The sequence below is a fragment of the Pteronotus mesoamericanus genome, unplaced genomic scaffold (genome assembly GCF_021234165.1).
Source record: "Pteronotus mesoamericanus isolate MK-2021 breed Mesoamerican mustached bat unplaced genomic scaffold, CSHL_Meso_final scaffold_705, whole genome shotgun sequence".
In the NCBI taxonomy this organism is placed as follows: Eukaryota; Metazoa; Chordata; class Mammalia; order Chiroptera; family Mormoopidae; genus Pteronotus; species Pteronotus mesoamericanus.
This window is the reverse complement of record NW_026555326.1, coordinates 7086665-7114028: the sequence shown is the minus strand read 5'-3', so window position 1 is coordinate 7114028 and position 27364 is coordinate 7086665. Positions and strand designations below refer to the sequence as shown.

Genomic DNA, 27364 nt, shown 5'->3' with positions numbered 1-27364 from the left:
TTTCTATTTTTTTAATGCAGCTTTTTGAAACATCTTAGTTGTTTGCCATTACTCACCTCACCCCACCCCAATGCTTGAAATTTGAGCCACGTAAATGTTTTTAGTGTTCCACAATCTCTTCTTTTATGTATGGTTTTTGTTGTTGATCAGTAATGTTTTATAGTTTGGGTTTTGTTTCTCTCCTCAAACCACCAGTTTCTTGTTCTACTGGCCAGTTCTCATCTCTATATTTTCTCATCCTTCTTTTCCTTCCCCTGGTATAGATCAAAGTGGTCAAAGCATTCCATAGTTCCCTCCATGAAAGCATCCAGAAACCCAACAACCAAAACTCCATCCACGACTTCATGACCCACCCTGAATTCACCATAGATGAGGAGGTGCCACGAACACCACTCCTGGATGAGCAAGAGGAGGAAAACCTTGAAAAGGTTTCCAAGCCTGGGACTAGGGTGCTCCTGTTGGATGGGGAGGTCACTCCATACGCCAACAAAAACAACAATGCGGTGGATTGCAGCCAGGTGCAAATTGTTGCCTCCCACTCGGACAGCCCTCTACACAGCCTGGAGACATCAGTTTGAACTTTATTCTCTGGCTCCCATTCCTGCTTTCCCCATTTCCTATTCATCTCTCCCATCTATAAGATGATCATGGGACTTTTCACTGTCATGTCCGCTGCTCCCAAGTATGTGTGAGCCCCACCTGACCACGGAGAAGCAAGAGAACAGACCTACAAGGATTTCAACTTAAACTTGAGTTGGGGTTTGTAGCAGCATCCTGCCAAACCCTCGGCAGTTAGTGAAGTAGAATCTACTCCTTGGCTCCATCAGTTGTCGTTTTTAGGGAAATGACACGATCCTCTTGGCGCACACCCCAACCTAAAATTTCCCCCAGTATTCATACATGTGTTGCCATCTCCTGACTTCTGGACTTTACCCTATTGAGCCTATGCCATTTATAACTTCAGTTGAGGGTTCAGAGAGACAAATATTCTCAAATGTGTGGGAAGCAGGAACGGAATGTATGGAATTAGCCTATGGAGTGATTGTTTTAAAAATTATTTTCCCATTTTGAAAGCTTATACCTAAAGCCCTCTGGGTCTTTCTACCTTTCCAGTCAAAGTTCCCCAAAGTCATTTGACTGTTGTCTTCTTCACTTTTTTCTTTTTTTTTTAAGTGGTGATGATTAAGAAAGTGGAAATGACCTGGATGGATTGAGTCAACTTTGACCATTCTCCCTTCTGGTCCCAAGGAGCCCCTTGGTTTAGTTCTAGAGGCAGACAGGTTTTCTTTGCTAACAGGGTCTTTTGAAGCAATTGAGAACTGGTAAAAATGTGATCCTGCTGTTATCAGGTTATTTATTTCTAATCTTGTCAAGTATGTGTGGTTTCCAAGTACCGGAGAGATCAGCCTTGACCATGAAGCTTGTGTGTGTGGTATGTTGTTTTAACCATAACCTTGAGATTTCTCCTATTCCTGAAGTGGCGGCAAACGAGTTTATTGAGAATTGAGAATGACCCTGTCTCCTAACTGAACTTAGATATCAAAGACCAGAAGCTGGCAGGGCGAGGACAAGACAGACCATCAAAGCCACTCTTGTGGAGTCTTTGGAGTGACCACTACTGTTTTCAAAGCCATCCAGCAAGGCTCTCCCAGGGCAGGACCTAGTTGTTGGGGGAGTGAGTGTTGAGAAGCTTTGGGAGAGGCTAATGGGCCATTCTAGCAGGATCTGAGAAACCAGAAACCTTGAGCTTAGGTGGTTGGGTATCAGCTTTGACATTCCCTTCAATTGTCTAATTTTACTCTTTGCTGTATCTCCTAATTTGTCCAGTCTCTAAAAAGGTCTCAGCCTTTCTCAGATATTCTGATTTTGAAAATATGGATCCAAAGTGGGAGGGTCCAGTGACATTTTGCTGGCTTAAAGGAACAAAAGACTCACCCCGAAAAGCTCTTTGCCCTCTTTTCCATTCTCTTACATGCCCCACACATGTCCCTCTCCAAAACGTGCTCACCTGCTGCACAGTAAAGCCCTGTGCCTTCTTTCCCTGAACACTGCCCAAAGCATTCCCCTTCGCCTGTCTGTCAGGAGCTGGGGACTTCACTAGGAGATTTTTTAAAGTGTTTCTTAATGGGACAAGGTGGAGCCACATTTGCAGCAGCTCCATTTTTATCACTGCTGATGTTGACTTAACGCTCTTCTGTGCAGGGGTTCACTCATGTCTGCCAATTTCCTCCTCCCACTGGATAAATGAAGCCTGCCCCCCTTCTTTGCAGAGCGATGGGGGTAGGGAGAAGGGGCTTGAGGCTCTTATAAAGTGCCAAATGTCCGTTCGTTCTTGAGAATAAGAGCACCCAAACCTATCCCCTGCAGCCTTTTCTTTTGGATGCCGCCTCCCTCTCCCTTTCACCCCAGCTGTCCAAGGTAGGAAGAGAAAAGAAGCAGTGCTCCCTACACACCCCCATTACTGCAGAATCAACCAAGTGGGGCTTCAGTTTTGTGAAGGTGGCATGTGCCCGTGATCTTTTTCCTGTCTGAAACACTCGTGGGGGAGGACAGACAGCTCACACAAGGTGTTAGGTGTTCACATGTGTATTTATTAAGTACATTGGAAGGTTTAGTTCTGCCAAGTCTTTTATTACCTCAGATCAGTTTTAAAAAGAAGCCAATAACAAACTTTGGAGGCTATTTTACCATTCCTGCTCCCAAAAGTCTCTCATGGTGCCTGACAGGTTCCTCCTGAGAGCTTGTGTCTACTTTTAAAGTCAACGGTTTTTTATGTATTCTAGTTTCCATAGTTGGAGAAAAAATATAGAAATATTATGCAAAAAAATATAGTTTTCTTTAGATCAGGAACTGGTATTTTTTAAGTCAGCCATATGCATTTTGTTTAAAGCATTTAAAAATAAAGTACTGTCATGTAACCCTGTGGAGGGAGCCCATAACCAGCTGTTTAACATGACAGTTGACTTAGTATATTTGTAATTGGTTTAAAACCAATGCACCATAATTCCTTTCTCCAAACAGCCATCTTTATACTTAGGGGAAAAAATTTGTTGGGTTCTAAACTTTTTTAATACAAATTTTGTTGATACGGAATTGAGTAAGTTTAGGTGTTTATGTGCCTATGTTTTTTATATGTTTTTTTCTATTCAGTTTCAGCAATCCACCTGGCAGTGAGTAAATAAGGCATAAGTTAATAAAGCTTTCCCCCAAAATGGTGCTTTGGATTTGAAAAGGGACTGATGGGGAGAAGAGGAAACTATTATCCTAGATTGCTCTCTTGATTAGTCTAGAAAAAAAGGACAGTAGATTGGATGGGAAGGAAAGCATCCAGCAAGAATCTCTTCCCTCTTGGGAAGAGCCAGGAGAAATGAGTGTATGCCCCCATGACGGTGGGTAACTGGTGACGAGGGTCCAGGGGCCTTGGCTGGATTTTGTTTCTTGATGAATAGCTGGCAGAGTGGTACCCAAGACATGAACATCTCTTGGGCTGCAAGGATACTGTGGCTTGGGGTTTGCATTTTTTACCTCCAGCAGGAGGTTCTTTTACCTCCTGTTGCTCCTGGAGTTTTCCATTAGTGAGTTTTTATGCAAGGATCTGAGTTGGGACATCTCCTCTTTCTCTAGAAAGGTTTCGTGCAATTTTTAAGATTGAGAATAGAGCTCTAAGTGGAAAAAAATGGGCTGATTCTAGCCCTGGCAGACAGTCTAAGGGCTAGGTCCTTCCTGTAGTGACCTCTGACCTCTGAAATGACTTACATCCCTGAAAGTTGTAGAGAGACCACCTCGAAATTCCTCTGGCACTTGTGGGTTCCTTGGGTTTGGGTTTCTTTTTCCCCTTGAGCTTCAGAGGGGAGCATTTGCACTTAAATCTGAGTGATTACCTCACTGCCGAAAACCCAGAGGGGCGTGGCAAGCTCACCTGTGCCCTGAAACCCCAAAGGCACAGCTTCCTTTTTTCCCAGCTTTCTTACCTATCAATTGAAGCAGCCCATGATACCATCACAAAGTACATACTTCTCGCTTTTCATAACAAGGGACCACCCCACTGCCATGGTGGGGGTGAGGCATTTAGAAATGCCTGCTATTCTTAAGCCATTCCAGCCCCTTCCTCAGAGTAGACCAGACAGCCTTCCAATGAGCTCAGTGCCAGTCTTTTTTGCCTTCCCAGCCCTGCTGTTAGGCCTGCTCTCCACTTTCCTCTTGCTTAAGAGATGGAGGGAGGTGAGCTCCCCATGGCTGAACTGGCCTTTGGTTCATGTATTCTCCCCATATGTATATATATGCCATATGTGAATATGCCATATATATGTGCCAACAAATCTATTTTGTTGTTTTCAAATCAGCACGCAGATAGGAATTTTGAGTTTTTTCTGTTGTTTTTTTTTTCCAGTAACTAGTATAGTAAGCACTGGTTTGTTTGGGGTTTTTTTTTTTTTTTTTTTTGGTTATTTTTTTGTATAAAAAAACAAAACAAAAGATAGGCCACTGTGGTCTGCATGACATCAATAAGCCAATGGTGATATCAAATCGAATGTGTACCCCAGTGTTTGTTGCCATAATTTGCTGTTCAGCTTAACAGTGCACCCAATCTCTATTTGCATTTTGATATTATTTAAGCTCTCTGTACAATGTTTTGCATGTATTTATATGGTTCTTAGGAAAAAATGCTATAAACTGACAAATCTGAAATTCAAATATGTTATTCCACTGAGACAGGAAGAATAGGAGTTTTAAAATATGGAAAAAAGGGATAATTTTTTTTGGAACCAATAAAGTTTGTTGCTAGTGAACAGAAATCAGTACTGCTGTGCACTGAGAATAAAAATCCATGCCCACTTGTAATTGTGCTGTCCTCAGTGTGTCTCCACTTTTGGATAATGTCACTGGTTGTCTGTTGAGTTGAGAAACGATCTGTGACGGCCATGTTGAGAACTCCACCTGTGCAAGTCCAGAACTCAGCTTAGTCATGGACTCTGACATGATTGTCTGCCAACATTTCCTTCGGTGATCCTTGGCCCTGGTTGCCAGCTTTGTTCTCTTGTGATACGAGCTTTGCTCTGCCCTCTTTGGTTAGACTCTACAACCAGGGAACTGTGAAGCTGTAGCTTTTGAAAAAGATCGAACTTGGAAGGATAAGAAAGAGGTGGAGTGTTTTTATATTTTCTAAGGCCCACCTTGTCTTTGTCGGGCCTTAGATCTGTGCCTCTCTGCTATGCCCGGCAGGATCTTAAGGACCCTGTACCTCCTCGCCCCAGTGCACAGTAAGGCACAGAGAGGAATGAACTTCAGAGTTGCTCTCTGGCTGAGACCCGTGTCTCCTAAGATACTGGTTTAATGGAACATAAAAGCCAGCTCAGCTCCATGGGCCTGGGGTGCTGTACAGAAAAGACCACACTCTTCTTTTTTCCTACCCCCAGTTCTAGAAATGAATTTCTTTGCCCTCAATCTTTAATAACGGTTTGTGAGTCTCCCCTTTCTCAGCCACATATCCTCTCCCTACGATCACTAGGTTTGTTGGTCGCTGTCCATCAAGATTGACTGGTTCTCTCCCAAGTACACACAGCCAGGCCAACTCTCTGAGTTACTCTGGCAAATCCAAAAATGACTGGGTGCCATTCAGCTGGTTACCAGCTTCTGACCTGGGTCTGTTACTGAATGGTCTTCACATCACTGGAAGCAGGAAGGAGAATGAAAATGGATGTCCTCTACCAGCAAATACTGTTGAATCCTTGTTGTAAGTAAAACATGCAAATATGTCACTCTGGGCAGATCATGTCCGCAAAGTGAACCTAAGCCACGAAAGATAACTACCTGCTAAGTTCATTGACTGTAATACTTTTAGCTTTGGAAGGTAGTAGCTTCTGGGTTCTGGGCTTGCCCCATATCCTGATGTGGAACGACTCACCAAGTCTTACGTCTCTGAACCTTGTTTCAGACACCTCCCTATTCTCAGAAAACACATGCAGAAGGGTCTGAATGGTCCCCCACTGCTGTCTCCAGAGACACTGGGATTAAACCAGAATGCCACATCACACTTCTTTACGAAGAGAACTTACATGATGCACATATTAGAAAAGCCAGATTACAACCAGAAGTTTGACTTCTGCTGATGAAATCTGTGCAAGGGGAAACACCTGGACTGTCTGAGCGGCTAGTGCCATCACACTCAGAGCCAGGTACGCCCGTCTCTGCTGGGATAGCCCGATACCTGAGTTCAGGTTCAGGCACCAGTGGATTTCTCTAATGTCCCTGTAATGGAGGTCACGTAAACATACCACCCTCCAAACAGTACTGTTGATTAGGTTAAGTTTCCTTGCTGTGCTAGACCCAGGAATGCTACATTAAAAGACCGGTTGTAGTTTTATAGCTCCAGATCTTCCTGTGCTGGCCTTATTTAAAACAAATGTACATGAAAACTTACTTGAATGAGGAAGTGAGGCTGGGGAGGGAAGAGCTAGGAACTAGTGATTGCCCTCAGCCACATATAAGAGGGAGAACAAAACCCGGAAGATGAGGAAAAGCCCCTAGCTGGAGTCAAGAATTCCAGCTTCTTCCCCACCAAACCTTCGAACTGCAATAGCTGCTGCTGTGAGGAGAAAGGGCTGTGAATGATTTTCTGCTCACTCTCTGGTGAAGCATCTAAAAACAGAAAAATTAAAGAGATGGAGTAAGACTGTGAAGTGTGTCAATCCACGAGACTGGAGACACGTGTCCTGAGCCCCACCTTGTCTCTCGGCTGGTGTGATGTTCCATCTCCACAAGGAGACAGTTACACTATATAGGTGATTTTCTGACCGCACGAAGATCTGAAAGAGAGTCCTCAGAATTGACTCAGAGCCCACAGATGTTCAACAAAAATGGCTTTTTAAAAAATGTATTTGGCTTTCAGATTAGCTGTAGCTTTATTTTAAAAATAATAAGGGCCCTGGCTGGTGTGGCTCAGTCAGTTAGAGTCCTTCAGTTTATGGGTTTGATTCTTATGGCACATGCCTAGGGTACTGGTCTGATCCCCGGTCTGGGTGCTTACGAGAGGCAGCTGACCAGTGTTTCTCACATTAATGTTTCTCCCTCTCTCTTCCTCCCTCCCTCCCCTCTCTAAAATCAATAAGCAAGTCCTCAAGTGAGGATTAAAAATAATAATTATAAGGGCACTGTGTACTAGTAATCTCTGAAATGCTATGATTCTAATTAAGAAACCAAATAATCAGCGCTGAAATGATTCAAGCTGGGGTAACAATGTAACAATGTTGTGTGATTAAATATACAAAGAAACCTAACTTGGATCCTGTCTCAACTGTGTCTCATCGTAATTCTCAATATATGCACAAATAATAAAAAGTACAATTTAGTAATTGTAGTTCAGCCTGCAGAGAATATCATCAAGCTAATTCTGCTTTGGAACTTATTATGGAAAGAGCAGCACATCGGGAATGCAGAGATCTAAGCCACTGGAATGGCATAAAATTGAAGTGAAGGAGCAAGACTTCTCACTTGAGCTATGGTAGAAAGGAGCTGGCCTGAGAATTGGAAGTCCTGTGTTGTAATCCTGACCCTGCTGCTTATTTGCTGTGTGACCTAAGTTTTCTCCAACTCTTAACAATTTCCATTCTTGCTCTAAAATTGCTATAAAAATCTACAGTATAGTTATTGTGAAATATTTTTTATTGAATTTGTTAGACTAGTTCTCTTGCCCTATTATCTATACAATTTTAGTCATTAAGACTTTCTTCAAAGAACTAAACAAACTTGATGTGAAAAGTACAGCCATGTATAGCAGTGATGCTGCAATAAAGCTGTCTTATTTTATTTTTTTAAAGTAAAAGTGTTGTGGGTCCTGGTTGGAAAGAAAAGTATCTCTAGGCTGGACTTTATTACATTAGGTATGTAGTATGACAAGAAATAAAGTGACTACCTATTGTAAAATGAGGCACCTGTTAAATTTTGTGTGTATATGTTAAAGAATAAATATAATCATCCCTACAGAAAAAAAAAAAAAAACATCAGAGAATGTCTACATAGCATTGCTGTTTCGTTGCTTAACTCCCATCGAACAGAACATTACTGTGTGTGTGTTAGCACAGCAGCGTACAGCACATCGAGACTTGTGCAGGCAGGCTTCACTGAAGCTCAGCCACTTAAACCTGAAACAAAGACCAATTGCTCCATAGCCCTGAAAGTACAAGAAACCTCTTTTTGTTTCTTTTCTAAATCAAATCAAATGTAACACCAAACTGGCTAACACTCACAAAGATCTGTGATACATTGCTTGCACAGGAGCTTGTTTGATTGAAATAATGTTCTATTCACACTCACAAGATGGGACAAAGAAAAGGACCTTAACCCGTGTCTTCCCTGATCCAGTCTCCTGGCTTGTCTGGTCAGGTCCCCAGGTCCTTTGCCCTTGGCCGCCTCCTCTGACAAGCACAGTGCGGTGACCACCCACCCTGCTCTCTCTGCTGGGAACTCACCTCCCTCCTGCCAGAGCCCCAGGGTCAGAACCTCTCTGCAAGTTTGGGCTGGTGAGGGACCCCTGCAGACAGAGGAGAGCCTTGAGTCATCAGCAGACATTTGGTTATCAGCCCTGCCTGGGGCTCTGCAGCTGCTGGGACTCCAGGGGAGGCTGCCAAACAACTCAGAAGACCCGAGTGGGGAATAGGAACAACCCCCTAGGTCCTCTTATTTCCAAATTCTCCTCCCTCTCCCCAAAGGCCTTGGGTGAAGTGGGGACAGGGAACAGAGAAGTGAGGAATATTTCTGTAGTTTCTAAATCTCTGTCCTAACCCTGCTCTCTCACAACTTTAACTTCAAAGAAAGGTATTGGCTACCTTTGCTCTCTCGGACTTGTCTGGACGGGAGAAGGCCTCCAGGACCCGGCAAATACTTGGGGAGGGTGGGGGATCCCCACCGGCAAGGCTTCTGTTGTAATTCTGCCTGATTGTTTCAGCTTCCAAACCTAAATCCAAGTCTGGTTGGAGTTCTTTCACCTGGGGCTATGGGCCTTAAAGGAGTGGGCGGGGGATTGGAAATGCAAAAGCCATTGTTAACTCCTGAGGGCAAAAGAAACCCAACACAAGAGCTCAAGGTGTCCTTCCTACAGAGGGTAAGGAGAGTGGGCAAAGCTTGATTTGATTTCTCCCTCAATATCTCATCCTTTACACACTTGGGTCGTAAATTCACAGCAATGAACACCTCCAAGGGAACTTCTCAGAGAGCCCAGGTAACTCCCGCTCTGGCACTGCGCCAAATGCCCCCGGGTTACAGTAAACAAAATAGTTCTTGCCCAGAAGGGGTTCAAAGTCTGCAAGGGTAGATGGACGTTTCAGAAATGAAGCCCAGCATCTGAGAAGCACTGCCGTGGGGACACAGAAGAGTGAGAACCCAGTTCTCAGGGGGAGAAGGCTTCACAGAGGTGGTGACACTCAGGTCACTTAAAAAAAATTTTTTTTATTTTTTTAATAAAAATGACACTTGATCTTTGTAATAATTCAAGCAGTAAGTGTCAAAAAGAAGTAACAAAATACCCCAAGCCCCAAACCCAGAAGTAACCAGTATAAACTCTTAAAATGTGATTCTATTGGCATTGTACTAGAAAAAAAAAAGAAACTGCTATTAAAATGAAGAAACTTGACATTCAAACACCCTGAGTACAAAAGTGACAATGAGCTGGGTCTGCCTGGAATGCAGTTCTACAAGGGGGTGGCTAGCCAGCCAAGGTTGACCACTGTGTGGGGACAGCGACCTTGGCATGTGTCTCTTTCATGTGCAAAACTAGTACAAAATGTCATGTGATGGGACACATCCCATAAATATGTGCTGAAAGAATAACGTAGCAGGCCTGGTGGGTGTGGCTCTGTAGGTGGGAGCATTGTCCTGTAGGTGGAAAGCTCGCGGTTTTGATTACTGGTCAGGGCACATACCCAGGTTGTGGATTCCATCCTTGGTCAGGGCACGTACAAGAAGGCAATTAATCGACGTTTCTTTATCACATTGATGTTTCTTTCTCTCTCTCCCCTCCGCCCCTTTCTCTCTAAAAAGCAATGAAAAAATGTCCTCAGGTGAAAATTTTAAAAAATATATTAAAAAATAAAGTAGCACACAGGAGGTAAGTAAGCTAAGAATCGAGAGGAAGGCAAAGGGGCCAGTCCATTAAACATTGTCTAAAGGAATGAGCCTAATGTATTTTGAGATAATAATATAATAGCAGCCCCCATTTAATGAGCTCTCGCATATACCAAACGCAAGGCCAAGCATTTTTCATTGCAAGACCAATTAACTGACAACAACTTTATCTAAGTACTATTATTATTGTCATCTTACACCCTAAAAATATGAGAGGATCTGCACAAGATCACCCAACTAGCAATTTAACATTTGAATTCACGGTGATACTCAACACAGTGCTTCTGTCTTTCCGAAGAGAATTCCAAGAAGTTTTTGGGGTTAGCTACTTGTTGAGTTATTGTATAGCCCCTCTCCCTCAAGAAGCTTTGCTCACTTGGGTGCATAAGCTCTATTTAAAACAAATCTTCTTAATACTGTCAGAGAACAAAACTCAACTAAATAAATGTGAAGATCTAATTGGCTTTATTAAGCAATTCATGAATCGGGCAGCATCCCATCCAGCACATAGAAGGCTGCTCTAAGGGGCTATACAAAATCAAAGGGTTTTTTTTGTTTTTTTTTTTAAATAGGAAGAAGGGTAGAGCAGGGGAGTTATTAGCCAAAAAAAAAAGGATTACTTTTAAACCAGGACATCTTCTTTTGTGGGTTTGGGGAAGGAAAGGCAAAGGTTTTATCGTGCAGATTGTTTCTTCTTCCTTTTTCAGGGGTAGGGATGAAGGTAGTTCACATGACAGAGTACCTTATAGGCCCTTGGCCAGAAAATTCCAGACTGGCTGATTAAGATATTTCTTGGAGAAGTTGAAACTGCAATTCAACTAAATTAAGTCTAAGTTTGGTATCATGGGCTTTAGTTCAAGTGACACCATTTTGGGCTTATTGTTTTCTCTTTAACAATACTTTAGAATCATATGTCATATTCAACCCTGAAATCATTAAAAGTGGCTTAAGGGAAACACTAGAGCAATTAGGTTTAAAACATCTATCCTGTTTTCTTCCACCATTACAATGAATAACTTCAGACCCCCTGTTTTGTGTTTTAACTGTTGATTTAAATGATTTGTGTACTGTGGAAGGGAACAAAGAGCAAGGCGAAAGGGCGCAGCCAGACCTTGGGAACCCGAGTTCCATCTTTGGCCTGAGAGCCTCCTTCCAGGGGGCTGTTTCCCTTCAGTGTGAGGCAGGAGAGAATCAGGAGATCGGAGGGAAGATTAGTCTGACTCAAGCAGGCTGAGTAGATAAGAGATGATCACATGCAGGAGGAAGTTCTTCAAAAAAAGTTTTTTTAAAGTAGTAGTCAGGGTTATAAGGTTTGGTTCTATCTGCCCATCCTATGTATCATCTTTCAAGTTCCCGGTTCACAACAGTGCCCTCTTGGAGTCAGTGGCTCAGGACAGGCCTAGGGGGCCTCTCTTCCAATAGTCCCAGCCACAAACTGGAGCCATAGCTGTTTTTCCCATGAGGAGTCCTCATCCTTACTAAGTCCTGATCCAAAGGAAAAGTGGACAGAGACCCAGATTCCAGCTCGAGAACCGGCTGCCTCTGAGCCATCTCTGCTTCCTGCCAGGTAAGACTACTTGCAGGGAGGGGTGACAGTGAGGACTTGGAGTGGCAGGACTGGGGAAAACCACAGGGGGCCCCTCCCCTGGGGGCCTGTGAGAGCACCCACAGGGCAAGGGCTGACAGCTCCAGAAGAGATGGGAGAGCGGCATGGTGATGGGACCCCAGCTGCCTTCCTTACCATTTACCTGGGAATCTATTTCCTTGTGGAGAGCAAAGTCAAAGGCTCTTCTTCACACCCTCATAATAGTCTCAGTGACCCCTTCTCTTTGGACTCTCCTAAGATGCAAAGAGATTCTTGGGAAATTGGTAAGAGGAAGAGGGTAAGAGAGTTAGAAACAAATCTGGAACAATCCTCAAAGTTTGGGACTCTTTAGGTAGACAAATGAGATAAACTCTCTGGCTTCTGGGACTGGTGCGCAAAAACCAAGACTGGATCCATCTTCTGAAGAGCCCCCTAGAGCGAGACAGCCCGCAGCTGGGGGCCACTGAGGGCCGGCTGTTAGGGGGTCGGGGGAGGAGGAGGGCAGAAATGGCCTCCAGGGTTCCTGCTAACCTAGCATCACCCTATTCTGAGGTAATACCCAGAACAGAGGTTCTCAAAACATTGAAACGCAGGTTAGCTCCCTCAAAGTCACATGGGCAGCATTTATGAAGACGACCTTTCTACCCTCTGCCCACGATTCAGCATCAAGTACCAGAGATCTGCATTTGTATCTAAAAAGCACCCTTCACTTCTCCTTAGACCTGCTTAAAAAGAAATTGTAAACCTGGAGGCTTATAAAACACTAACGCCTCAGAAACCCAGGGTGAGCAATCACAAATGTCCTGCTCTGTTGCCCCCCGACTGCCCCGTCATTAATGCCACTCCCCACAGACCACAGGGCACCTGGGTAATCTAGGGAACAGTGGTGCAGTCATGTTTTCTTCTATATTATGAAGAGCTGAGCAGCATTTCCTGTGCACCGTGCTTCATTAGCACATTGGTGGTGGTGCTTCCTGTCATCAACTCTCTGTTTCCATTCTCTCTGCTTTGGGGGTTGGGGAAGGTGAGCTTCTCACAGAGCCTCTCTCAGGCCTCTTGGCAGTTTCCACCTCTGAGCTCCTGACATTTCCACCAGAAGGCAGAGACCATGGCTTCCACCTGAGTCACCCCTCAGGAGCCCCACACCCAGGCGAGTTCTGCCCTCCGGCAGTGGGCATTGTGGCCACATCCAGGTAGAACCAAACCTGTTGTTTTTGTATTTTGGGTCAACTCCACCTGACATTTCAGGAGGAGACACAAAGCAAGGAGTTTGTTGGAAAAAAGAAAATTCTAGAAGGAAATATTGGAAGTTTAAAAACCAACAGACTTTTTTGTCTGTGTGTGAGGGCCTTTGTTGAATAAAGATTTAAGAGGAAATGTTGAAAGTAAAACATTCTGCATTAGGGAGTGTTTGGAAGACTTGGAGACCAGGAGGATTTATGTCATTCTTATCTACTAAAAAAAAAAAGGCGGGGCGGGGGGGGCGGGGTGGAATTCTACCACAAAGGGTTATATGTAAAATACAAACTAATTTTGCCTTTTCTCTTGGGAATCAGCAATTTAGGAAAAATCAAGGATAAGTGGCAGATATGCTGCCTAGCTGACTGTGATTAAGAGGCTTACAGAGAGAGGTTCCTGTGACAATGGACGTCATCACCCCAACCATTTCTGGAATCAGAGGGAGGACTTCAGAGCCCAACACTCTGCAGGTAACTCTCGGCCGGCTGGACAGGTGAGTGGCTCTGGGTGGTGAGCTCCACCCTTCCCCGAATTGCAGAGGGCCCTGGTCCACCCTGGGAGGCTGCCACCCCTCACAGCCGGGCTCAGGTCCACTGAGACTACCAGACTCTAGACTCAGAGAAGTTTGCTCAGAACTGCTCACAGGAGAGAAAGAGACGTTGAGGGAAAAAAGGAGTCATTGGGGGACAGGAAAAGCTGTGACAATACAAGATTGTCTTAGAGCCAGCTGCCTGGCCTGGCCGGATTTCTCACCTCTTGGAGACCCTGATCGCTGCCCTCAATCTTTCCTGTTTCAAGGGCCTCCAGTTCCCCCTCAGAAAAGTACTAGGTCCCACTATGATAAAAGCAAAAGGCCCACTTTTCCCAAAGATGTGTTTTTAGGTCCTAAAAATTTGCCATGAATGAAAAATGTAATCGTGGATAAGGTAAAAAGATACGTCTTTAGGACATAAAATCTCACAGAACTAATCGCCAATGTCAATTTTATGCTCTGTCTTTGCTTTCAAAACCTTCCTAACAAAATTAAAAGTCAAAATCTCAGGAACACTGGTAGGTATAAATTTCAGTGCTATGGTAACAGTACAATTCAACGATAATAAATTTAAAATCAAAATCATTGTACTTTTGGGAAATAAATGTTATTACCATGACAAACACATGTCACTTGCAAGTGGACAGGGACATTGATGGGGAATGAATTCATAAAGTCTGAACCCTGGGTACCTACCCCCTCCAAAGAGAAGAATTTTTGTATTTATTCATTTGTTTATGAATTCACTCATTCATTCATTTAACAAATATCCATCAGGCCCTCACTATTCCAGGTACCAGGTGAACGCAATACACAAGTCCCTAACCTCCTGGAGCTTATACTCAAGTGGGAGAGTCAGATATAAACAGATAAATGAATGTATAATATGATGTCAGTCATAAACCCTATGAAGAAAAACCAGAGCAGAGTAAGAAGACTGAGAATAATAAGGTGTAGCTAGGGAAGTTGTGTCTAAGGAGGTGACATTTCAAAAGAGACCTGAATTAAATGGGGAACTGAACCATGCAGCCACCTGGGAGAGAGCAGAAGGTCTGAGATAGGACTGTACTTTGCATGGGCGAGACCAGCAAGGAATCCTGGCAACATCGGAAGGAAACTGGTAGGAAATGAGGTAGAAGGTAGGAAGAGGCCAGAATATAAGGTGCTGTGAGGTCCTACTGTGTTGGGACTATGGATGTTATCCCAGGTGTGAAAAGTCATGGAGAGGCGCAATCTGGTTTACTGTTCAGAGGATCACAGTGGCTCGTACGTGAAGATAGAATGTTGGGGCTGAGAGTGAAAGCAAGAGGACCCATTAGGAAGGTTATTGCAAAGGCCGATGTGGAACACGTGGTGGCTTAGGCCAGGTGGTGGCAGTGGAGGGCTGAGAGGTAACTGGGTTTGGGATGAATACCCAGCATAGAGCAACAGAATTTGCTGGTTGAAGAGTGAGACATGACAGAAAGAGAGCAGTCAAGGATGATTTCAGATGGAGCTCCCAGGTGTTGGGAAACACCAGAGGAGGAGCAGGCTTATGGGAAAGCAGGAACTGTTTCAGAGAGATTTGGTTTGAAATATCTATTAGGCAGCCTTGTACAAATGTCCAATATAAAGTTGGATAAACAAGACTAGGACTCAGGAGGACAAAAACATTCCCTGTTAGATGACCTGGTTTCTAATATTGGAGGTGGCAGGTCTGCTAGTGATTCCTTCTGTAACCTCAACTGGCTGCTTGCTATTTAAAACAGGCAAAAAAGAGCACTAACCCCACCCCTGCCGGGAAATTGCAACTGGCATGGAACTTGCTCATTGCATGTGTGTTGGTTAAATTCCACAGAACAGTGTTGCTCGGAGACCAGCTTCACAAGTTGGGGCTGAGAAGATTATTCACGTGTACGCAAGCTGGACTCTGTCACAGCGCCACTCCCTAATTGTAAATTGGGTAATCCTTTCCACCTTGAAAGATAGGAAGCCTAGGTCTAGGAACAAGGGGAAACAAGGGCAGATGAACTTGCTTTTGCAAGTTTGGAGGCCAGTGTGATGCAGTGAAAAAAGCATGACGTTTTGGCCCAAATATTCCATCTTTGATCCTTCCTACCTGTGGGATCTTTGATATGTTACTTTACCTGAGTCTAAATCTCAGATTCTGGGGCCACAAAGAGAGAGACAGGAGTGTTGTAAGATTAAATAAGTTTCACATTCAAAACCCTGGCATCCAATAAGCGTTCACACAGGAGATTTCCTTCTCCTGTATCCAATTTCCCTCTGTCCACAAAGAGATGCCCCTCTCCCACCACACAGCCCACCCCAGCTTGGCCTTCCCTCACCAGGCTCCCATGCCAAATCCTCAGGCTCTAAGTCCTAAGGGAAGCATCTTCACCAACCTCCCCATCCTCCCTGGCTGGGGCATGGCACTCAGTTTTCCTCACAGAGATAAAGACCAGAGCAGCAACATCATTTCTGGGTTTGCGGGACTCCTCGCCATTCTCCTAGTCATCGCCATTCTCTGCATCCTGTGGAACTGGAATCGACGAAAGAAGCGTGAGTCCCTTGTTTATCCAAAGTTGAGACATGCTAGGACCAATAAGCTAGCCTGTCGTTTAAAGCCCAGTTTCTTCTTCAGGCATAAACTACTGCACCAAGAACTCCTCTGTTCTTATCCGACACACAGGACCTTGTCTCCCTCAAGATCCTAGGCTGTGGCTCCAAAAGGCTTAGTGCTGATTGGAGTTCTGTTTTCAAAGTCTTTGATCTAATACCCCAGGCCCTTGTTTTCTCTTCCCTCCATTTGCTCAAATTTGTCAAGTCTGAAATGTACTTTTTATGAGGCAGGGTGCGGGTGCGGAACACTTTCAGGGACCATGTCACCCAAAGAATTCCCTTCCCTCTCATTGCTGTTCAGGGTGGGATCCTTACCTGCAAGTCACCAACATGTTCTTGCTGACTGTGCTCCGATCCAGACAACGAGCCAAAAATATTTATGACCTCTTGCCCCGGAGGCAAGAAGAGCTAGGTAGGTTTCTATTTCTAATCCATGGAGTTCAGACATATGGGACTTCTGCCCCAAAAATGCAACTCTCACCTTCTGGAAGGAACTTTCTCTAAACTTCCAGAACTTTCTGCCCTTCAGGAAGCATGGAGAAGAATGGAATAGATAAACTGTAAGATGCAACTCTAGTAGGGAGCCTAGAAAGCTCTGAAAAGGGAGCAGGGGGTTCTCTGGGTTTGGGATTTGGGTTTTTCCTGCTGTTAAGGTAGCAGAGGATGAACGGGTATGTCCAGGGATGGGGAAAGCCTTCCCAAGGAGAACATTGCCTCCAGCATTACAGGCAGGAGGGGTTCATACCAGGTGCTTCCCTCCCAGCCCTCCGCCCCTGTGCTAGTGTCCTCTGGCACCACAGAGGCTGAGGAGGGCTCCAGGTCTCAGAAGCACATCATCCTCGTAACTTTGACCCTCTCACCAAAGAACACCAGCCCCCAAGTACCAGATACCCACTTCACCCACGATGCGGGGAGTGTGTAGGCTGAAGCTAGGACTGGCTAACTAGCATCAGGATTTGTTCTCTGTCCTTTCAGGGAGACATCAGTCAAGGAGTATCCATATTTTCAGTATCGAGAGCCTCCCCTCCAGAAACTCTGACAGCCCTCGCTCTGAGCATGTGGTAAGAGTCACACAAAATGTCCAGCCCTTTGGGGGAAAATTACTTGTCTCTGGCAGAAGAACTCAGGTGAAAGAGTTGTAGGTCCCAGATCTTGTGTCACTGCAAACAAACAACGTGTCCTTTGGCACTCACCCTTGCAGCCCTATTAATAAATCAGAAAACTAGCCCCAGAACCTCCCTGCTGCCCATGGAGAAAAATTAAGAAAGATATGAGCAAGTGCTTGGGATTTTAAGAAGAGCCCCAGGGCCCTGGCTGGTGTGGTTCAGTTGGTTGGAGTGTTCGACTCCTGTCAGGGCACATACCTAAGTTGCAGGTCCAATACTTTGAGTTCGCACAGGAAACAACCAATCAATGTTTCTCTCACACTGAAGTTTCTCTCTTCTCTCCCTCTTCTTTCTCTAAAAGCAGTGGGAAAAAAAATGTCCTTGGGTGAGGGTAAAAAAAAAAGAAGAAGAAGAAAGGCACTAGGGCAGGAGTCTTCCAGGGCAGGATGTAAGAATTGCAAGGGTTCTTTTAACCTACACGTGATGCTTATTCAGATCAGTATGGCCCTCTTCAAAGCAACTGCCTCAGGAGGGCCAAAGATATTCCAAAGTTGCTGTTGGTGCTCAAAACAGCTTAAACCCCTGCTTTAGGAATTCCTGCTTTAGGAATTGCTTCTGGTGCTTGTGTCAAGTTATTTTGGTTGTTCTCAATAACAGAAATAGTCATAGGTCATTGAGCACTGTAACTAGAAGAGAAAGTTTTGGACCAAATAATAGGGGCTCGTTTGAGGATACAAGGAGAGCATTTCAGTGGATAACAATAGCCCCACATGTCTTCTGCTGCGGCCCTGGGCCCGAGGGCAGCCCCTGCGGGGAGTCCCACACAGTGCGGGGCAGAGGCACCGGGGCCGTCAAGGGACGGCTTCGCCTGGTGGAGAGCCAGTCGCTTTGGTTAGGGTCATCTAAGGTGAATGCGGTCCTGCTGCTGGCGGCGAGTCTGCTGTTCCCCAGCCTCTCTTTACCGCGCAGCAACCTCCATGTCGCCACCTTTGCTTCCTCCTCCTTCCGCACGTCCCATGTTTGGACTCCACAGACACAGTGCAGGGAAAAGGAAACTCCCTTGCCAAGCCTAGTTCCAGGACTCGGTGAGCCCTGAGGGGGTTCTGCATACAGAGCTTAGATCCCAAACTGACTTCGGCCCACAAATATGGTTAGCTTGGACTCTGTAGCATTTGGAGAACATTTGAGCCAGTTGTCAACATTTAAAAATCTTATAAGATTTCACATTAAAGTCCAGATGCCCAGCTCTTCTTGAAAATTCAGAAGTTCTGGGAACATCAGAGCAGTATCTCTAATGGCCATAAATCAGGTGCCCCTTTAATAATAACAACAAACATTTTAGTGTTTTCTGTGTGCCAGGAGCAATTCTAAACATTTCACATATACTAACCCATTTACTCCTCACAGAAACCTTAAAATATAGGTAATATAATTATCCCCATTTTATAAGTTAGGAAAATAAAGCACGAAGAAGTTAGGTAACTTGCCTAAACCCAGGACAGAGTGGTGAGGCCAGTAACTGCACCCTCAGTCTGAACCTGTCTTTACCATTAGGCACAATGTTCTATTACCCTTCAATGTGCTCTGAGGTGGCAGGCTCTCTCTCCAGTTTATAATAATTTCTCTCCACTCCCCATGACAACCCCACATTGTAGCCAAAAAACAGTTTCAATTTATCATCACATCTACATGGTTGCTTTCCCCAAACTCAGCCCATTTTTCTCATACCTTCCTACCATCTAATGCTTTGCATTTGGAGACCCCCGATTGAGAGCTATGCACCACGGTGGAGAACTGAGTGAAGGAACAATCACTTAACAGTCCTGGGTGGGAAGAAGAGAGGTTTTGTCCATATTTCTGCTTCTCTCCTGTTACTGGCTTTCTCTTCTTGCTCCTAGCCCTCCCAAGCAGGCAATGTCCTCCAGGTGCACAGAGCCCAGACTCACGCTGTGGGAATCTATGACAATGCCACCAGGCCCCAGATATGTGGGAACTTCACTCCCTCAGCACACTACGTCAACGTCAGAGCACCTGGAGACCACCCGAGCTTTTCTTCAGAGGACTCAAGAGATTATGTCAATGTCCCCACAGCAGAAGAGATTGCTGAAACTGTAGCTTCCCCCAACAACTCCCCTGGGAATCTCTTTATCCTTCCAATTGTCCCAGAGCTAGAATTTACTGAGGAAGGAGACAAGGACTATGGCAACATCAGTGATTGCACCAGTTTTTGGTCTCTGGGAACTGAAAACAAGGATCCACTCAGTGATGAGGAAGGTTCTTCAGAGACCTCAAATGACTATGTCAACATGGCAGAGTTGGATCTTGAGGCCATCCAGGGCAAACAGCCCTGGATGTCTTTTCAGTACTGCAGAGATTATGAAAATGTCCCACCAGCAGATTCCAATGGAAGCCAGTGTCAGGCAGAAGAAGTGACATCCTCAAATGCAAACCATGTAGAGGGCAAGAGAGATGGTCAAGGGGCTCACATTCAACTTGTCACGCAATCGGGGAGGTTCCTGGATTTAAAGGATTATGTGATTTATCAGCCATCTTCACAGAGTGAGAATAGTCAGATGAAACAGGAAGAAGAGATGTCAGGTGGGGACTCTAATGACTACAACTTGGTGCTTCCTGCCAATTTAGGAGGCGGGGTCTCTGGGCAGGAACCAGACACACAGACACCTGGCTCCTTCCTGATTAAATAAGACCCACCCTCCCTAGCTAGAAAGCCACATGCAGTCTATCCTGCGGGATCCCAGTGAAGACCTTAGCCATTCTTGTTTCATTGGATTCATTTTGTTCATCTAGAAAGAGGCCAAAAGGAGTAGGGTAAGTGGCTCACAAAAGCAGAGGTTTGAGAAATCCAGAAAGAAATTCTTTTCAAATAGTGTACCATTTGATCTCTTATACCAACCTAAAGGTGTTTCCTAAAACTGCCTTTTAGGACTGTTAGGAGATTAAAAAAAAAAAAGAGAGAGAGAGAGTACTTTAGTGCACAGTGGAAATATAAAGTAGTCTAAAATCATTATCTTCACTGATACCAGCAATCTGCAAAGCAAAAATTCAGATTATTTTGTAATCTGAACAGAGGCCAATAGGAAGGGAGAAGTCAGAGTAGAGGTGGGGGACAGTTTCCACTTTAAAATGAGGATAGACAACCAAGCTGGACATGTGGAACAACAGGAACTCTCATTCACTGCTGATGGGATTGCAAAGCACAAGATTCACTTTGGGAAACTATTTGGCAATTTCTCGAAATACATACTTATATGACCCAGCCATTCTACTCTTAGGTATTTACCCAAGTGAATTGAAGACTTGTGTTCACACGCCCAAAAAAATACATGATTATTTACAGCAGCTTTATTCACATTTGTCAAAAACTAGTAATAACCCAAATATCCTTCAACAAATGAATGTGTAAACTGTGATATATTTATACAATGAATAGCTATACTCAACAGTAAAAAGAAATGAACTGTTGATTCATGCAATAACATGGACAAGTCTTAAATGCATTTTTCTAAGTGAAAGAAGCTAGACTTAAACATCTATTGTATACTCCATTTATGTGACATCTGGAAAAAGCAAAACTATAGGGATGAAAAACAGATTAGTGGTTGACAAGTTTGAGGAAATGGTGGGGGCGGTTACTACAAAGAAATTTTTAGGTAATGGACCTGTTCTGTATGGTACTATGATGGTCCTCATGTATCTGTCAAAATGCAAAAAACTGTAGAGCATAGAGAGTGACTTTTATTACATGCAAATTAAAAATATTAACCAGGCTGTCAGGGGAACACATGATGAAATGTAGATTGTGATAAATGAATCTAACTGTATTACAAATATATGACATAACCTCAGTGAAGAAGGTGAGGAAGAAGAGTTGGCCTAATTAACTTTGGAAAACAATGTTTTTACTTGAAACTAAGATGAAGACACAAAGAACTCTAGAAAAACACTGCACTCCAGTTGGTAAATTTGTATTTCACACGCGTATAGGTTAGCAATTCTGAAACTACTTTGAGTGTATACTAAAGTTAAACAAACAAGTAAATATATTACAGATGCGGATCCACAGGTTTCTTACTATCAGAGAAAGGAGTAACAAATAAGGACGTAGGAAAGGCTCCAAAGAACTCTGGTGCTGGATCAGAGTTGGTGGTACAGTTTGAACTCATGTTTATTTATTTATATACATGTATGAATAGATACAGAAATTAATATAGATATGTGTATATACATAGGTGAATATTCATACATTTCTTAGCTTTTCCACAAGAGGGGCTAGATACGATGACACCCCAATAACAACGAACACACTTAGCAGTCAGAGCTTGGTTTCTAAATATCGTTCTCCAATAAACAGAACCAGAGCTCCTTGTAGACAGGACTATGTCTAGGGCTGGGACAGAGAAAACAGGCTGAGCTTGACTATCTTGTGGGAAAGAAAAGAAACTAAAGGAGGGTGGGAAGAAAAGATGAGAGCATATCCAAAGGAGCCAACTGAAAGAGCTCCCAACGTCAAAGCTAAAACTATTTGAGAAATAAAAATAAGTAATTATAAAATAAATGTATTACCCAAATAATAAAATAAATATCCATAGTTGATATCCATACCAATGGTCAAATAGACAAAATGAGGAAAAAGGATTAGTCTTCCTTACAGGTAAATTACAAACAAGAAGTGTAGATGAAATGACAGAAAAAGAAAATCACCATTAAGACACCACAGAATAATTGCTATGGGTAAGTCTAGATGAATGTTAAAATTAGTGAGTGACACTTTAGGGAGAAATAAGACAGTTTTATAACCTCAGACTCTTCCCCAAAATACTATTGTGATGATTTTAACACACATGTCGACAAATTATTTGATACTCCCCCTGGAACTTAATTCCCCTCCTTTTCAGTGTGGGCTGGATCTAGTGACTATTTTCTAACAAATAGAATATGAAATGGGGAAAAAGTAAATTTAGAGTGGAGAAACTTGCCAGACACTATCTTGATCATGTGCTCAAGGATAACTCACTGGTAATAAGTTATTTTGTTATATGATTGAGGAAAAGTATACTTCACCTCTGATATTCTTATCTAAAATCTACAACTCAGTCTTATCATGAGAAAAAAGTCAGGAAACCCAAATTGTATGACATTCTACAAGTACCAGAGGAGGACTCTTAAAAGTGTCATGGAACACAAAGAAAGGCTGAGAAACTTATCAGACTGGAGGACACTGAGGATACATAATGAGTAAGTACAGCATGGTACCTTGGTTTACATCCTGGTACAGAAAAAGAATATTAGCAGGAAAAAAATTGTAAAATCCACAAAAAAGTTATATCTTAGTTAATAGTAGTATATTAATGTTAGTTTTTTAAATTTTGATTAATATACCATGGTATGGAGATGTTAACATTAGGGGAAAGTGGGTGAAGGGTATATAGGAACTCTGTACTATCTTTGCAATTCTTCTGTAAATGATTTCTAAATAATAATTTAAAAGCATGGATAAAACTGGGAGTAAAGGCAAAATGATAATCCCTTAAATAAGTGTGCCTTTGTTTCTTATTCTGCAAAATGGGTATAACATAAAGCACATGCTGGTGTAATTGTTCTGGGAGTTTGTTTTCTGAATTGTTTTGCTAGCATATACACTCAGTCTCTCCTATCAGTTCGCATTCTTTTGCTTGCTGCAAACATAGTTTGACTTAAATATGGTTAAGTCCTTTGCACTCACCTTGGCTCTCAGAACAGGGATGAAGATAAAGGTAGTTATCGATAATTGCTGATTGATGATGTGGTTCCAGTGTACCTACTTATACCATAAAATGTCAAGGAAGGTTTAACTATTGTTCAGGAATCAAGGCTAAGGCCTAAAGCTGAGTACTAAAGGTATAAAACAACCCACATTCCGAGGTCAGAGGGCCACCAGTTGTTAGGGGTCAACCAATCCCCCTCAGGGCTTACTGAGAGTAGGAAAATTAGTTCTACCATATATTGCTCTCCCCCATGGTTCATCCCTGCTCTGTGGGAGAGGACTGAGATGTTACAGACTAGCCATTGAGAAGTATCCTGCTCAGGAAGAAAGGTTGTTTCTTCCTTCACTGCCCCCATGTCCCCTGGATAGTAACCTCCTTCTGCAGAGTGCCTGATGCCCCAGAAAAGGGAGAAATAGGAGAACATTGCCAGAACTGAGAGAGGGGGTCTGCGGAGCAGCTGGCCACCCATTATTGGGCATGGCAACAATAAGAGTGTCACTGGGGGATAGTGACTGGGCTTGGGTCATCTTGTTGACACTGCTTCCACAAGGGGCCAGGCAAGGGCCTCTAGGACAAATCTAAGGTGGCCTTACAAGCACTTGTGTGGGTGCTATAAACTGAACATTTGTGTGCCCCCAAAATTCATTATGCAGAAACCTAACTCCCAATACGATGATATCTGGAGGTGGGGCATTGGGAGGTGATTAAGTCATGAGGGTGGGGCCTTCATGAATGGGGCTAGTGCCCTAATAAAAGAGACCTCAGAGAGCCCCCTCACCTTTCACTATGTGTGGACACAGCCAGAAGACATCTGTCTACGAGTCAGGAAGTGGGCTCTCACCAGACACCAAACCTGCTGGCACCTTGAGCTTGGACTTCCCAGCCTCCAGAACTGCAAGAAATAAATTTTTGTTGCTAAAGTCACCCAACCTGTGTATGTGGGTTTGTTGTTGTTGTTACAGTAGCTTAAATAGACTAAACATTGGGATAAAGACACTATTTCAGGAGCTAGTTCTCCCACATCTTGTGATTGTATTTTGAGTAGATTTTTTCAGGCTCTCAGATTCACCCTGTAAGTGCCCAGCATTTAAATTCCTACCAAACAGAGGGCACCATGTCAATATGGTGTTGATGGCCAAGGAAGCAACAAGCACATAGGGAGTATGACAATCTCACCCAGTCAGGTAAGGAGGGATTTGTATCAGATGTAAGAACAAAAATTTGGACAAAACTGCATCTTAAGTATTAGCATGAGAGAATTCTTATAACCAAAAGGAAATGAAAAATCATGGGATCAAAATAAGTTGTTAAGAAAGATACCAACCAATAGGAAAGGAAGGTTCAAACTACCACATCTGGGGGGCAGGTCTTAAAAAAAAAAGCCAACTCATATTTATACCCCAATAAGCCAGTTACACTTATATATATTCTCCCATTGAGAATGATTAATAAATTATAATTGTCTCAGATAGTTAACTGTTCTGTTTATTTCTTGTTCTGAGAATTTTTACAAATGAGTGGATAAAAGATTTTCTATTATAATTCTTTCCCTTTATAGTTTTACTTTCTCACATCACTTGCCAGGAAATTTTTAGTTAAATTGAACACCCAACTGCAGTAATTACCTGATCTCATATACCTGATAATGCTAAATATGAGAAAATTTTTTTCAAGATTAAGATGAGAAAATAGATATAAAAATAAGTAAGCAGTTATGATTTCTTAATTAGTTAAGTGTAGTGAATTAAATATTCAAACTTACATGGATTGTGATATCATTCAGAATACTGTTTAGATTTTTTTAAATTTATTTTTAGAGAGGGAAGGAAGGGAGAAAGGGAGAGAAACATCAGTATGTGGTTGCCTCTCATATGCCCCCTGCTGGGGACCTGGTCCACAACCAAGGCATGTGCTCTGACTGGGAATTGAACCAGCGGCCCTTTGAGTCACAGCCCAGCACTCAGTCCACTGAACCAAGGCAGAATTCTGTTTAATATGAAATACAGGTTTGCCAACTCTCCTCCTTCCCTCTTTGTCATTCGTCTCTGATGGTGAGCACAAGACAAGATTTTGCTGCCCCTCTGGCATGTCTCCTCCCTGAACCCTGCCTTAGTATCATGGAATTTTATTGTCACTTCCAGTTTTCTTACAGGCTGAGGGCTTGTACTGATGCAAGGAACTCTGAGTCTTAAACCAGTCAATAAGCTGGTGTCACAGAAAGAAGGCACTGGTATTCTAAGAGAAACAACCAAGGAAAGCTATGCTACTTCTGCTACTTCCTTATATTAGTTAACCTCTTATGCTGAAAATAACATGACATAACAAGAAAGAAAAAAATTGGGTTACCCATAGTTTCTTTTCCTTTCAGTCTTCCCTTACTCTCAACAAGTGGAAGGTGGACCGTGTTAGTGAAATGTACGTGGATCAAGAAGTGGAGGTAAAAATTCAGATCACCAGGAGTAATGTGGGGTATTCCCACATCACCAAGCAATTCTCCAACACCACTGGGTGTCCTACAACTCAACTCAATTCTGACACAACTTACCTGGAGAAAACATCGGACTGCACAGGTTACAGGCTCAGTCCCACAAGACTGGACCTCCATTTCAGATCCCAATTTCAAGTCCACATTGTCACTTGTGCTTCTGACCAACCGGTTATAAGTCAGAGGTTCGCAGGACTCTGTCTTTGGGTTTGATTAATTTGTGAGAGCAGCTTATAAGACACAGGAAACAAGTTTACTCACTAAATTACTGATTTATTACAAAGGGTATTAAAGGATATGAATCAACAGCCAAATAAAGTGCCAAATGAAGGGGCTTCTATCCTCATGGTAAAAGCACTCTGGTTCACCAACCCAGAAGCTCTTTGAACCTTGTTCTTTTGGGTATTAAGGGGGCTTTATTACATAAGCATGATTGATTATTAAATCATTGGCTATTGACAATAGATTGAACATCCAGCCCCTCTTCCCTCCCTGGAGGTCAGTGGGGTGGGACTGAAAATTGTAACCCTCTAATCCCATGATTGGTTCTGCAACAATTGACAATCGTTCCCCTCTTTAAGTGTGATCCGAAAGTCACCATTAACAAAACAAAAGGTAACTTTGTCAACATTTGTCACTCTCACCACTTACAAAATTCCAAGTGTTCTAGGAACTCTGTGCCAGAAATAGGGACAAAGACCAACCATATATCACTGGCCGGTGTGGCTCAGTGGATTGAGTGCCAGCTTGTGGACCAAAGGGTCGCCAGTCCAATTCCCAGTCAGGGCTCATGCCTGGGTTATGGGACAGGTCCTCAGTAGGGTGTGTGTGAGAGGCAATTGATGTTTCTCTCCTTCTCTTTCTTCCACTCTGCCCCATCGCTAAAAATAAATAAATTTTTTAACAAGATCAAATATATAGTATTTCTTATTATAAATCGCAGTATCACAGGAGTAAAAACCATTGAGCTATTTTGCGCAGCCTTTCCACTGTCCTGGTAAGAATGAAATACAATTAATTTTTGTCATTCATAGAAGTTATAGCCTAGAAAGTCACCATTAATACTGAACTAGTAAATACTACTGAACCACACTGCTCCTAAGGGAAATAAACAATGAGGTTGCTTTAAAGTTCTGGTAACAACATTTCCAATAACTGATCAATATATAATCTTGTTTTGTGTGTATTTCCGTTTAACACTATATTTAACACCTATTGTTAATTCATTAACATTGAAACTCACAGCCAGCTGCACTGTAACTCACATCTGAGGGAGGCTTATCTGGCACACATAGTTTCTCCATAAGACACATCTCACAGCCTTATTGCCCTTTGAACACTAGGCAGCACTTCAGCACTACATTTGGGAGTCATTTGAAACAGTGAAATGATCAAGAAAAACCACAGAAATAAAAACCAATGTGCCACTACATAAACTGCAGTAAAGACACTTTTTTTCAGTTTGAGAGCTGAAATGAGAAAGCAGAATTTTGTCTTGTTCAACCTTAGATAGGTGAACATGGGTGTTTGCCAACTGAAATTTTTCCTGTTCTGCACATGCACATATCCATGAATGACCAACAGTGCCAAGAGTGCTGATTTTGAGGTTACAAATAAATGTCAGCAAGTATGTAAATTTACAAACACAGAATCTACAAATAATAAAGGCCATCTGTATGAATGTACTAGCTACAAAATAAAAATTGTGCAATTTTGGTGATTCCACATATGAGTTAAATGGTGATATATTTGCATTTAAACTGGCATTACACAATATAAATATAAGTGGTAAAATTCATGTTAACAATTTAAAATTCTAACTTTACTTAGAATGGCATTAAATAGTAAGGAACACCATAAGAAGTCAAGAGACTAAAAGAAAGGGAAAAGCTCTATATTTCAGAACTTCTAACAGCACTTTTTACCTACTTT

The 27364-nt window shown here is 43.0% G+C and overlaps 2 protein-coding genes across 3 annotated transcripts in view; both read left to right on the top strand.

Annotated features, from left to right (window-relative positions):
* Positions 1-4415, top strand: part of ATP2B4 (ATPase plasma membrane Ca2+ transporting 4) — a 97002-nt gene extending 92587 nt beyond the window's left edge. For both annotated transcript variants that reach the window (XM_054563193.1, XM_054563194.1), the window contains one exon: positions 264-4415. In XM_054563193.1, coding sequence (XP_054419168.1) covers positions 264-578 — 315 coding nt within the window. In that variant the 3' untranslated portion in view covers positions 579-4415. The remainder of the gene's footprint in view (positions 1-263) is intronic.
* Positions 4416-13347: 8932 nt separating this feature from the next.
* Positions 13348-19887, top strand: LAX1 (lymphocyte transmembrane adaptor 1). The gene is made up of 5 exons (XM_054562963.1): positions 13348-13436; positions 15907-16016; positions 16378-16488; positions 17052-17137; positions 19081-19887. Exons 1-5 carry the CDS (start codon positions 13348-13350, stop codon positions 19885-19887), a joined length of 1203 nt encoding a protein of 400 aa, XP_054418938.1.
* Positions 19888-27364: the final 7477 nt, after the last annotated feature.

Bases quoted from the DNA above. Each gene is read 5' to 3' on its own strand.
- LAX1 (XM_054562963.1), top strand. From the start codon at position 13,348: ATGGACGTCATCACCCCAACCATTTCTGGAATCAGAGGGAGGACTTCA. The intron at 13,437-15,906 runs GTGAGTGGCTCT...TTTTCCTCACAG, and splicing joins ACTCTCGGCCGGCTGGACAG to AGATAAAGACCAGAGCAGCA. The intron at 17,138-19,080 runs GTAAGAGTCACA...TCTTGCTCCTAG, and splicing joins GCCCTCGCTCTGAGCATGTG to CCCTCCCAAGCAGGCAATGT.